The sequence below is a fragment of the Bos indicus genome, chromosome 24 (genome assembly GCF_029378745.1).
Source record: "Bos indicus isolate NIAB-ARS_2022 breed Sahiwal x Tharparkar chromosome 24, NIAB-ARS_B.indTharparkar_mat_pri_1.0, whole genome shotgun sequence".
In the NCBI taxonomy this organism is placed as follows: Eukaryota; Metazoa; Chordata; class Mammalia; order Artiodactyla; family Bovidae; genus Bos; species Bos indicus.
Genome location: NC_091783.1, coordinates 7,614,470 through 7,627,678, shown reverse-complemented (window position 1 = coordinate 7,627,678; position 13,209 = coordinate 7,614,470). Strand labels below are relative to the sequence as shown.

Here is a 13,209-nt window from a genome sequence, read left to right as displayed (position 1 = left end):
GCACAAGACACTCATTCCATGCATTCATCTCTTCTTTTGTAAAGTAGCGATAGTAAAAATGATTTTCAGTTTTTTAAAGGGTAGGAGGGCCCATGAGTAAAATTTCCCTATAAATATTAAAATAAAATCAGCTTGCCTTAAATTAGTGCTCCAGAAAGTTTGAAAGAATCACATATTTCACAAAGAAAAGCTCAAAAGGAAATGAACCACATGTCCTTTACTTTGAAAACTGATAAAACAGACATAATTCTGCTCAAGATCACAGAAAAGACCAAACTTTAGTGTTAAAGCTGTTGATACACACTGGTATGTCTAAGGCATAAACACCCATCTAGTTCGAATACCTCTGAGAAGTAGAAATGTGATTCCAAGAGGGAAAACAACTGATGCCTGACCCCCCACTGCCACCCCTGCCCTGGGGAAGGGGACAGTGAGTTGAGGAAGCCATCTCTAAAAAGGCTTTATTTACAGGGCAATACCCCCCAAGGTAACAACGACACTCCTTACTCTACCTGTAATTCACAAAGCATACGAGCTGCAGTCACCTACACCAGTGTTCATCAGATAACAGCACTCAGGCACCTAGTGCGGCACCAACACCAGACAACGGCCCGGCCACACTGCACTGCGTGGCGTGGCCCACAGCAAAAGACAGCGCTCTCCTTGGAAAGACAAACCCATCAACAAGCTGTTTCTTTTCCCAATTCTGGAAGACAGACAAAACTATGATTTAAATAACCAGAGAAGCTTATTAGCAAGATTTACAGCCATTTAACTGATACCTCAACATTTTCTTATATCTGAGGAAGTGTTAGTTGGTCTGGGTACGGACTGCTTAGGTTTAAAGTAACACTGACATAATGAATAAAAACTCTCCACATTTGTCTCCTGCTGGGAAAAAAAAAAAGATATAGTACCTCTGATATGATAAGGAAAACAAGACAATTCGTAGAACTGGAGTAATTAGACTAATTTTTGTGAATAAAAGTTAGCAATTTGGTGAATAAGTTACCAACAACAAAACTCTTCTGTTTGGAAACCAAAAAAGAAAGAAAGAGCTGACTGTAAAAATTCTAACAGGTACTATTAGTCTTTTGAGAAGTAAGTTTTACATAGGACTATACAGAAGAATTCTTAACAACATTGGTATATACTTCTCAAAGTCTATGTGATATCCTCACATAAACAAGTTAAAGACTTGCATTAATAGTTCAGTTCAATTGCTCAGTCATGTCCGATTCTTTGTGTCCCCTGGATTAATAGAGGTGCTTCTATTTTAATTATTATAATAAGTGACATATTTACAAAGTGTTTCTCAGAAGAACTAGTATCTTAATCTGTAAGGTTTATATATTATTATAAAACAGAGAAATATAAACGCTTGATTTGCTTTGGGTTTTTTTTAAGTCTCCTTGTATAGAAAAAATACAACTTGGTTATCTACCAAGCAGCTAAGATAACTCAAAGTTACTTAGAGCAATTACTATTTACTACATACCTTCTATAAACAAAGAACTGAAGTATGTACAGATTTCAAAGTTAGCCTATAGCCCTTTAAACAAAAAGGGTAAACCTAAGAATTACTATTTTTAAGCACCTAATTAACACTGTCCTTCTATGAACTATTTAAATAGCCAATTACTATGGTTCCCTTTAGCACTGAGTCATATCATTATTTCTCTTACTGAAACAAAGATACATACTATTTCTAGCGTGCAAAAGAGAGCATCACTCCTACTAGAATTGGGGTAATTATTCCATTTTTCTAAATAAAGGTTCAATTTAGCACTAAACATAAACTCTTCTGAGTCTGGAGGCAGGGGAGGGAGGGAGACTTAAAACTTAGCAAAAAGTACCCCTCTCCTGAGAAACTGCAGGAGGTGAATCTCATTAATTCCTGTATAATTATTTAATTCTCATATTATTTTTGCTCCTGGAAGCAGCGGAGTCAAACCTTTGCCTTCCTAATTGGTTCTACTACACAGCGATTATTCCAAAAATACACTGCAATGTTTTCCAGTTGAGAATAACTTTGTATGCTTCCAAAACAAATGAAACCTAGCATGTCATTATTCAAAAATAGTGTCTCAAACTTTTTAGAACAAAAAAACTTATAAATAAAAAGAAAGAAAGGCAGGCAGATGTACATAAATTTCAAGCATTTCAGATAATTAAGACAAGCTCCTATCTGATACAAGTATTCAGAAATGTGTTTAAAGTCATCAGTACCACACTGGAATCACCTGAATGGGTCAACATTCTTCAAACTGTCTGGTCCTTAAGCAAAATTTCAGGGTAATCAAGCACTGCTAATCACATGGGGTCTGTTCTCTTCTTCAGCTACTGTGTGCTCAGTCATGTCTGACTCTGTGCAACCCCATGGACTACAGCCCACCAGGCTCCTCTGTCTGTGGGATTCTCCAGGCAAGAATACTGGAGTGGGTTGCCATGTCCTTCTCCAGGGGATCTTTCCAAACCAGGATCAAACCCACATCTCTTACATCTCCTATAATACTGGCAGGCGGGTTCTTTACCACTGCGCTACCCGGGAAGCCCTTTCTTCTGCTACTACTGATAAATATTTCAAAACTTTTGAACTTCTGTAACAAAAAAAAAGGTAGAAAACAGGTTGAAAATTCATCTATAAAATTATATTTAGTACACTTATTTGAGCCAGGTAGAACCTAGTTCTAGGCAGACAGCACTTCCACTAAATCCCAGTTGCCATGGTGGTCGTAACCTGATTCTTCACATCCATTCTTATCCCTCCACTATGTAAATGCAAACTTTTGCAGAAATTCAAAATGCAGCACTTATGCGTTCTTTGGAAGTACCATTGTTTCCGAGGTAGAGAGAGAACTTGGATCTCGATCTTGACTGGACATTCGAGATGGAGCCCTCCAGAACTTGAACGAGTCATCTAAACCTGTGACAACAGGAAAACAGTCAACATCAACGGTCTTCTGGGCATCTTAACAATTAACAGCAGGAGTAGTCCTTACATGAAACCAGTCCAGAACTAAAGAAAAAAGTATGCCTAATTTTTATCATCCATAATTAATTAATATATACAGCATGTTTCAATATGCATAATAGTTTAATCTAACATAATTTATGGAGAGCACCAGTTCCCAAACTTCAAAGTGTAGAAGAATCAAAGAGAGCTTATTAGAGAGGTTTCCTGAGTCCTATTCCCAGAGATTCCATTCCCCAAATCAAGGTGGGGCCGGGGGTGGGGGGTGAGGGGGGGCGGCATACATTTTCATTTCTAACAAGATGGGAGCAGATGTCAGTGCTGCTGGCTCCGGGGCCACGCATCCAGTGACATCAGCACAGAAAACCCAAACAATCAAAGAGGTAGCTTTCTACAGGGACATTTGTTTAGAATGTTCAGAAACGTCATCAAATGTCTTTCTCCTCTTAATTCCTCCAGGAAGTGAGCAGAAAAGTGAGTTAGAAACTTACACTTAAGTATGTCAGGGTAAAGAAATTTCATGTTTACAATTTACTCTTAAATGGCTCTTAAATGGCTCAGAAAAAAAATATATGCATATAAATAAATAAATTTTTCTTATATGTACATACATTCACATGGGACGGTAAATACAGTAAAATGTTAATATTTGGGAATTCTTTGTTCTACTCTTAAACCTCTTCTGTGGGAAATTATGTCAAGGTTTTTTAACATTATTTTAAAATTTAAATTTTTAAAATTTGTATTATTTATATTTTAAAACTATTTTTCATTATTATTACTATTAAATTGCTACTTCTTTTTATGAGACACAATTATTATTTATAGGCACTAAGATCTTATACTTAGGAAATCCAAGAGAATCTACAAACAAGTAGAAATTAAAAGATTTCAGCAAATATTTTGATAAATGAGTAATATGCCAAAACAGGTTTTCACTATATTAGCAAAACAAGTTAGAAAATTTAGTAGGAAAAGTCTCATTCTTGATTGCTTGAGAAGAGCCTTCCAAAAAAAAATTTAAGACATAAATAGAGGGAAAAACTATAAAATTTTACTGAAGGGCATGAAATAACTTATGAAACATTAATAAGATGTCAGAAATGGTTATCATGAAGAATTTATAACATAGAAAAATGCTTAGGCAATGTTCAGTGAAAGAAGGAAATACAAAAATGTACATAAGATATGAACACAATTATATAAAACAAACAAAAGCTATACAGAGAAAGAAGACTGGAAGGAAACACACACCCTAAATGCAACACTACAAGCTCTGGGTAGTAGGACTAGATATGAATGTTTTCCTGGTATTTTTCATTGTTTTCAAATATTTTGTAACCAACACAAAGGTTTTAAACAATTTAAGAAATATATTTTATTAAAAATATAAACATAATACACTTACCATTTAAATCATTGCCTTCAGGAGCTCCATTAAGAGCTGAAAAACTGAAATCAAATGCATACCGTCCCAGGTAACAATGTTTTACCATCTGATTCAAATGTTCATAAAAATGGCAGTGGTATAAAAGAGCCTGGAGGGCAGGTTTTCCTATGAGAGACAGCCCAGAGTCCTCATCATGGACACAGGGGCCCTGTAGGAAAAGAGGGAGAGAGAGAGACAGGAATTTACGACATTATTTCTTCAAAAAGACCCACTGTCTCCCCACAGTCCCCTTCAGGAAACAAATGCTACTACACTCCTTCACTTCTCTCTGTCCTTCCACACGTACACCAGCCTGACCCTGACCCGGAAAGTTAATCCAGCTCTCTGCTGTCAAAAAATCCACTAAAGGCAGAAAGCTGATCTAGTCTCTCTTGAGGGGCCACTTAGTTTAAAACGTTTCTACGAAATGGTACAGCTCGAATCAAGTAATTATGTACTTCAGCCACAAATACAGTAAAAGTGTGTTGCAACCCACTCAAAACAATGAAATGATTTGTATTAAAATATCTGAAACAAGTAATCCAAGTTATTTTATTCAAAATTATTTTTGTGCCTATCAGTAAGCTAGATAAAGTGAAAATGCTCATTAATATCCACAGTAAAATCTGTTTGTCACTTTATTTTCCACTGAGTGAACCCTTCTTCCAAGGGCATTTCACATGTGTGCATGCTAACACAAACATAAACACATGCGTGTGCACAAACACACACACATATTTTCCAGCAGAAGGCTGAGAAGAATCTACCATTTCATACTTTTAATCTCTTTGCACTTTTTTCCCAAATAATTTTTTGAGGTGCCACTCATGACTTTTCCTGGAATATTGAAATGGCTAAAACCAAGCAATCAGTTAAAAGTATGCCAAGGATCAGTTTAAAGTATGCTAATTATCACATCACTAGAAGGACAGGGAGGCCTGGCGTACTGCAGTCCATGAGATCGCAAAGACACGACTAAGCGACTGAACCGAATTGAGTTCATAACTATTTCTATTTTTCCGAAAATGATAATATAGTTCAGACTTTAAAACAGAACATAAGAGAGAAAAATAAAAACAAAAAATAAAAAGCTAAGTGCCAATAGGAAAGGTCTGCAAATATAGCATGAACTATGAAATTTGCATACGTGCCCCACTTCTCATGCCCCCTGATCACCAAGGAAAGATGAACCTTTAAAACTTACTATCCAGGAAGATGAAGTAATAGTTAAAGGTAGACTTGCAAGTTAAAGGTAGAATTACATTAAGATGAGTTTCTCCATTAACTCTTCTCTTTAAGGATATGATTAAAATTAAACCTCTTACCTTCAATATGTCATGGTACTAACATACCCACTAGCTATGATTCAAAAGGAACTAAAGCAAAACAAAATTACATATGAGAAGAATGTTTTCAAGAAGAAAAAGGAATTATTTTGCTGTATACAAACTTGTAAAATGCTAGAATGTAATGTATAAATTGAAAAAAAAGACCTTAATTACATAAGAAATTCCTAACTACATTTTAAGAATTCAGTTAAAATGAAACTGTTTCTCTGACACCAAGCATTTACTGTTTTGTGAAATCCATACCCATAATGATTTATGATGAACACAATAGAAAATGAAAATATGCACTGATAATTCTCCCATTAAATATGAAAACAGTACATACTACAGCTATAAATGAGTCAGCCATCTCTATACAATAGATATGAACACATACGCAGACAGTCTACCTACGTCCACTGAGAATGAACAGAAGCAGTGACCCCTTCTTGGAAATCATGTGCATCTAGATACTAGTGCTACTTCCTGCTACATCCCCCAGAGCACTTCGAAATGTACATTAAGACAAGTAAATGAAACATCTTGTTGAATAAGATTATTATTCATCATTCTACCAACGACAGTTGTAATTTTAAAGCACTGAAAAAGGAGTATCTTCTTTCTTGGCTGTAGTGAAATGGTGAAGGTCACACTTCTTGGAGATTATAAAATTCCATTGTCTACATGTGAAGATCATCTTTCTCCCTTACTAGAGCAGTTGTTTCCATGTTGAGATTTAAAGCACCAGTAAACTTTTTAAAAACTGGGGAACAAATACCCCTGGAGGAGGCCATGGCAACCCACTTCAGTATTCTTGCCTGGAGAATCCCAAGGACAGAGGAGCCTGGAGGGCTACAGTCCATGGGGTCGCAAAGAGTCAGACCCGACTGAAGCAACTTAGCACAGCATAGACTTTTTAAAACTGGGGGACAAATACTAGATTACCAACTACTTATATTGCCAACTGAGGAGACTTAAAAGCAAAAACTAATAACCAAAACAGATAAAAAAAAGAACACAGGAAGAAAATGAGTGTACATTAAAAATGCCCCCAAAAAATTAGACTTAAATTTTGCTTAAGACTAGTATAAGTTTCATCATCAAGTACTATTTTAGAGTAACTCCCAAAACATCTTTTATTCTAGCCAACACAAGCAAAGCAGAAGACTCTGTGAAATCATACTTCAGATCAGATCAGATAAGATCAGTCGTTCAGTCATGTCCGACTCTTTGCGACCCCATGAATCGCAGCACGCCGGGCCTCCCTGTCCATCATCAACTCCTGGAGTTCACCCAGACTCACGTCCATTGAGTCAGTGATGCCATCCAGCTATCTCATGCTCTGTTGTCCCCTTCTCCTCTTGCCCCCAATCCCTCCCAGGATCAGAGTTTTTCTAATGAGTCAACTCTTCGCATGAGGTGGCCAAAGTACTGGAGTTTCAGCTTTAGCATCATTCCTTCCAAAGAAATCCCAGGGCTGATCTCCTTCAGAATGGACTGGTTGGATCTCCTTGCAGTCCAAGGGACTCTCAAGAGTCTTCTCCAACACCACAGTTCAAAAGCATCAATTCTTTGGCACTCAGCCTTCTTCACAGTCCAACTCTCACATCCATACATGACCACAGGAAAAACCATAGCCTTGACTAGACGAACCTTTGTTGGCAAAGTAATGTCTCTGCTTTTGAATATGCTATCTAGGTTGGTCATAACTTTCCTTCCAAGGAGTAAGTGTCTTTTAATTTCATGGCTGCAGTCACCATCTGTAGTGATTCTGGAGCCCAGAAAAATAAAGTCTGACACTGTTTCCACTGTTTCTCCACCTATTTCCCATGAAGTGATGGGACCGGATGCCATGATCTTTGTTTTCTGAATGTTGAGCTTTAAGCCAACTTTTTCACTCTCCTCTTTCACTTTCATCAAGAGGCTTTTGAGTTCCTCTTCACTTTCTGCCATAAGGGTGGTATCATCTGCATATCTGAGGTTATTGATATTTCTCCCGGCAATCTTGCTTCCAGCTTGTGTTTCTTCCAGTCCAGCGTTTCTCATGATGTACTCTGCACAGAAGTTAAATAAACAGGGTGACAATATACAGCCTTGACAAACTCCTTTTCCTATTTGGAACCAGTGTGTTGTTCCATGTCCAGTTCTAACTGTTGCTTCCTGACCTGCATACAAATTTCTCAACAGGCAGAACAGGTGGTCCGGTATTCCCATCTCTTTCAGAATTTTCCAGTTTATTGTGATCCACACAGTCAAAGGCTTTGGCATAGTCAATAAAGCCGAAATAGATGTTTTTCTGGAACTCTCTTGCTTTTTCCATCATCCAGCAGATGTTGGCAATTTGATCTCTGGTTCCTCTGCCTTTTCGAAAACCAGCTTGAATATCAGGAAGTTCATGGTTCACATATTGCTGAAGCCTGGCTTGGAGAATTTTGAGCATTATTTTACTAGCGTGTGAGATGAGTGAATTGTGCGGTAGTTTGAGCATTCTTTGGCATTGCCTTTCTTTGGGATTGGAATGAAAACTGACCTTTTCCAGTCCTGTGGCCACTGCTGAGTTTTCCAAATTTGCTGGCATATTGAGTGCAGCACTTTCACAGCATCATCTTTCAGGATTTGAAATAGCTCAACTGGAATTCCGTCACCTCCACTAGCTTTGTTCATAGTGATGCTTTCTAAGGCCCACTTGACTTCACATTCCAGGATGTCTGGTTCTAGGTCAGTGATCACACCATCGTGATCATCTGGGTTGTGAAGATCTTTTTTGTACGGTTCTTCTGTGTATTCTTGCCACCTCTTCTTAATATCTTCTGCTTCTGTTAGGTCCATACCATTTCTGTCCTTTATCGAGCTCATCTTTGCATGAAATGTTCCTTTGGTATCTCTGATTTTCTTGAAGAGATCCCTAGTCTTTCTCATTCTGTTGTTTTCCTCTATTTCTTTGCATTGATCGCTGAAGAAGGCTTTCTTATCTCTTCTTGCTATTCTTTGGAACTCTGCATTCAGATATTTATATCTTTCCTTTTCTCCTTTGTTTTTCGCTTCTCTTCTTTTCACAGCTATTTGTAAGGCCTCCTCAGACAGCCATTTTGCTTTTTTGCATTTCTTTTCCATGGGAATGGTCTTGATCCCTGTCTCCTGTACAATGTCACGAACTTCATTCCATAGTTCATCAGGCACTCTATCTATCAGATCTAGGCCCTTAAATCTATTTCTCACTTCCACTGTGTAATCATAAGGGATTTGATTTAGGTCATACCTGAATGGTCTAGTGGTTTTCCCTACTTTCTTCAGTTTAAGTCTGAATTTGGCAATAAGGAGCTCATGATCTGAGCCACAGTCAGCTCCTGGTCTTGTTTTTGCTGACTGTATAGAGCTTCTCCATCTTTGGCTGCAAAGAATATAATCAATCTGATTTTGGTGTTGACCATCTGGTAATGTCCATGTATAGAGTCTTCTCTTGTGTTGTTGGAAGAGGGTGTTTGTTATGAACAGTGCATTTTCTTGGCAAAACTCTATCAGTCTTTGCCCTGCTTCATTCCGTATTCCAAGGTCAAATTTGCCTGTTACTCCAGGTGTTTCTTGACTTCCTACAACCGCAGGCGGCTGGGACTCGCGTCAAAGCGCGGCCGAGAGGAGCCACCCCACGTCCAAGGTCAGAGGCAGAAGCCGGGAGGACCCCATGCCTGAAGGGCGGCGGCCAAGAGGAGTTACCCCACGTCTGAGGTCAGGGGCAGCGGCCAAGAGTACCAGACTGCAAGGGCACAGGAACGGCGGAGAGGAGCTACCCCGCGTCTGAGGTGGCGGGGCGGGGCGGGGCGGGGGGGGTGGGGGCAGCCGAGAGGAGATACCCAGCCTCCGAGGTCAGGGGCGGCGACGAGAGGAGTTACCCCGCGTCCAAGGTCAGAAGCAGCGGCAGGGAGGAGCTACCCCACGCCTGTAAGCCCGAGGCCAGGGGCGACGGGCGGGAGGAGCTACTCCACACCCCTAAGCCGGAGGCTAAGGGCAGCAGCGGGGAGGAGCAACCCCACAACCGAGGCCAGGGTCGGTGGCTGGGAGGACCAACCCCACATCCAAGGAGCCGTGGCTGCACAGGCGCAGGAGGGCCTAGAGGAGCTATCCCACGTTGAAGGTCAGGAAGGGCGGCGGTGGGGAGATACCCTTCATTCAAGGTAAGGAGCAATGGCTGTGCTTTGCTGAAGCAGCTGTGAAGAGATACCCCACACCAAAGGTAAGAGAAACCCAAGTAAGATGGTAGGTGTTGCAAGAGGGCATCAGAGGGCAAACACACTGAAACCATACTTACAGAAAACTAGTCAATCTAATCACACTAGGACCACAGCCTTGTCTAACTCAATTAAACTAAGCCATGCCCGTGGGGCAACCCAAGACGGGCGGGTCATGGTGGAGAGATTTGACAGAATGTGGTCCACTGGAGACGGGAATGGCAAACCACTTCAGTATTCTTGCCTTGAGAACCCCATGAACAGTATGAAAAGGCAAAATGATAGGATACTGAAAGAGGAACTCCCCAGGTCAATAGGTGCCCAGTATGCTACTGGAGATCAGTGGAGAAATAACTCCAGAAAGAATGAAGGGATGGAGCCAAAGCAAAAAGAATACCCAGCTGTGGATGTGACTGGTGATAGAAGCAAGGTCCGATGCTGTAAAGAGCAATATTGCATAGGAACCTGGAATGTCAGGTCCATGAATCAAGGCAAATTGGAAGTGGTCAAACAAGAGATGGCAAGAATGAACGTCGACATTCTAGCAATCAGCGAACTGAAATGGACTGGAATGGGTGAATTTAACTCAGATGACCATTATATCTACTAATACGGGCAGGAATCCCTCAGAAGAAATGGAGTAGCCATCATGGTCAACAAAAGAGTCCGAAATGCAGTACTTGGATGCAATCTCAAAAACGACAGAATGATCTCTGTTCGTTTCCAAGGCAAACCATTCAATATCACAGTAATCCAAGTCTATGCCCCAACCAGTAACGCTGAAGAAGCTGAAGTTAAACGGTTCTATGAAGACCTACAAGACCTTTTAGAACTAACACCCAAAAAAGATGTCCTTTTCATTATAGGGGACTGGAATGCAATAGTAGGAAATCATACTTAAACCACTGTTTTCAACTTTTTAATAGAAAACTAATTCTGTGATGAAGAACTGGAGAATAACAAAAGCAAAAAGCTGCACTAAGCACATCACCAGCATCAAAAAGGAACTGCAGACTATTTAACTAATTAGAAAAAAAAAAAAAATGTGAACTTCAACACATGGTTCTATATTATAATACAGAACACGCTTCTGTTCTATTTAACAAAACCAAGAAAACTTATTATGCTTGCCTTTGCATTATATTTATTTCAATTATTTTTTTAAAAATTCACCGGCAGAACATCAACAAGATTATAGTATAAAAGTGTCACTAGGTTAACAATGAGAGTAGAGATTATATGCATTTAAGCCAAAAACAACACATTTTTAAATCTGGTTACTGGATAATAGGCATTAAAATCACTATGCTGTTAATATAAATATTAATCCTGTATATTCTTTTTTAGTTTTTCTCCTAGGGTTTACTACAACACAGACTGTGAATAACAATCATTATCAGAAGGCCTGTTAAAAAAACAAGAGGAGTCAGGGCAAAACCTGCCTGGGATATTCAATAATTGGCAGCGTTAAGAGGTTTGTAAAGTCTGGAAAAATGAATTTTCCAAGAGTTAAAGGAGATTCAGGCCTTAACAACCACCTGAGTGCCCATAAAGCTGCCCTCAATACAGCTCAACTAGATTCAGTGACTCCCCTGAAGATGTATTCTAATGAAAACTGAAAAAGGAATCTTAGATCTAAGATCCTGGGATGTGAGATGCCACGATGTGAGGCATACACACATACACGGGATGAGGACATGTGGATAAGGAACAGGGCAGAAGAGCATGTCCTGTCTCCCCACAGAGAGCACTTTTCTATCTTCCAAAACATCTAAAAAGCAGCAGGCTATAAAAAAGTCGGCTAAAACTATTTACTGACTTGACATTTAGAATATGAAACAGAAAAGTAATCCAACAGAAACCAAAGAAAGGTTAAGTTATGACACTGTGTACTAACCCAGAAAAGTAGATGTTAAGATCAATGTATATTTAACTACAAACAAATTTGCTTATTATTAGAGAAACAATATAGTCAGTGGGAAAGAGAAACTGGCTGGACTGAAAGCAAAAGGGTGTGGTGTAGGGCACACTACTTAAACTCTCTGTGCTAAATTTTCTTATTCTACAAAATGAGAATAATGGTTCACAACTCAAACCATTATACAGGTCAATATCTGTAATGCTTCTAGAACAGTGCCTAGAACATAGTAAACACCATGCTAATGATTATTATTTCTGCTTAAAATTATTTTTAACACCATAGAGACTGGTAAATATGACGAAGCATAAAAAGATCTCTACATTCTCTTTTAAGGGATCCTGTTAGCTTGTATAAAGTTTCATCACCAAGGAAATATATACCAATATAAAAATATATATGCTGAAACTCTATCATCAATTAATCTCAAAGATCTACAAGGCTGATAACTGTTTAAAGACACCTACCTGCCAAGTATAATCCTTTATAATTACTGAAGGCATTGGAATTACAAGGAGATTCTGAAAAATAAATGCAGCCTGAAATTGAAGGGAAAAAAAATGTCAATACTGCCATCTTGTTGTCATGTCTGAAATAACCAATATACTGTAATTTAATAACAAAAAAAAGCATATCCCTGGTCAGCTGAACATGCTAAGAGGTCATCGTGAGAACTCCCCAACTGCCGTAATAGGAGGAGAAACTACTTCATCAGGAAAGATATTTTTTCCTATTTCAGAATGTTGTCTTACCAAAAAATGATATGTAAAACAGAAACTATCCTGGCAGCATTTAAGAAATATATTTCCTATTTATATTACTCTCTTACAGATCACACACACACATCTCTCTCCTCCTCTCTTTCTACCTAAGTTCCTCTCAATAAGAAATGGCAAATTAGAAACACAAACTACAAAAATTCAATTTGACCTAGGTCCTGAACACAGACAAGTTAAATAATCACACTAATATGAACACCGATTACCTAGTCAGTGAAAGATTACATTATAACAGGAGAACAACCAGAGTAACAAGGGATCAGAGGGAGGGAAATTTTCAACCCTCTTCACTGGAGGCCAATAGATAATCTTAACAGCTTCAAGAAGAAGCTATCCGTTTGAGCATTACTATCAAGAAGCAAGTTAACAACTACAGCCTTGGATTTTGGGGCTGGAAACTGGCTAACGGTGAGCCTGGGAGCAGACGTCTTCTCTACAGGTCTCTAAGCACTACTGGATTACTGTTTCTAAAGTGGTCTGCGTCAGCCATCTCTGATAAAGCAGCAGTAAAGAAAGTCACAAACTGTCTAGAGAGAATTCAAATAGCACTGACTT

General features: G+C 38.9%; 1 protein-coding gene across 9 annotated transcripts in view; it reads right to left on the bottom strand.

The window, feature by feature from the left end:
* The window catches only part of RTTN (rotatin), a 123,313-nt gene that overhangs the window by 39,680 nt on the left and 70,424 nt on the right, over window positions 1-13,209 (bottom strand). For all 9 annotated transcript variants that reach the window (XR_011563766.1, XM_070778677.1, XM_070778671.1 and 6 more), the window contains 3 exons: window positions 12,343-12,414; window positions 4,383-4,572; window positions 2,835-2,926 (listed from right to left, as the gene is read on the bottom strand). Coding sequence is in view for 8 of the 9 variants with exons in the window: in XM_070778677.1 (XP_070634778.1) it covers window positions 2,835-2,926; window positions 4,383-4,572; window positions 12,343-12,414 (354 nt within the window). In the remaining variant the exon portion in view is untranslated. The remainder of the gene's footprint in view (window positions 1-2,834; window positions 2,927-4,382; window positions 4,573-12,342; window positions 12,415-13,209) is intronic.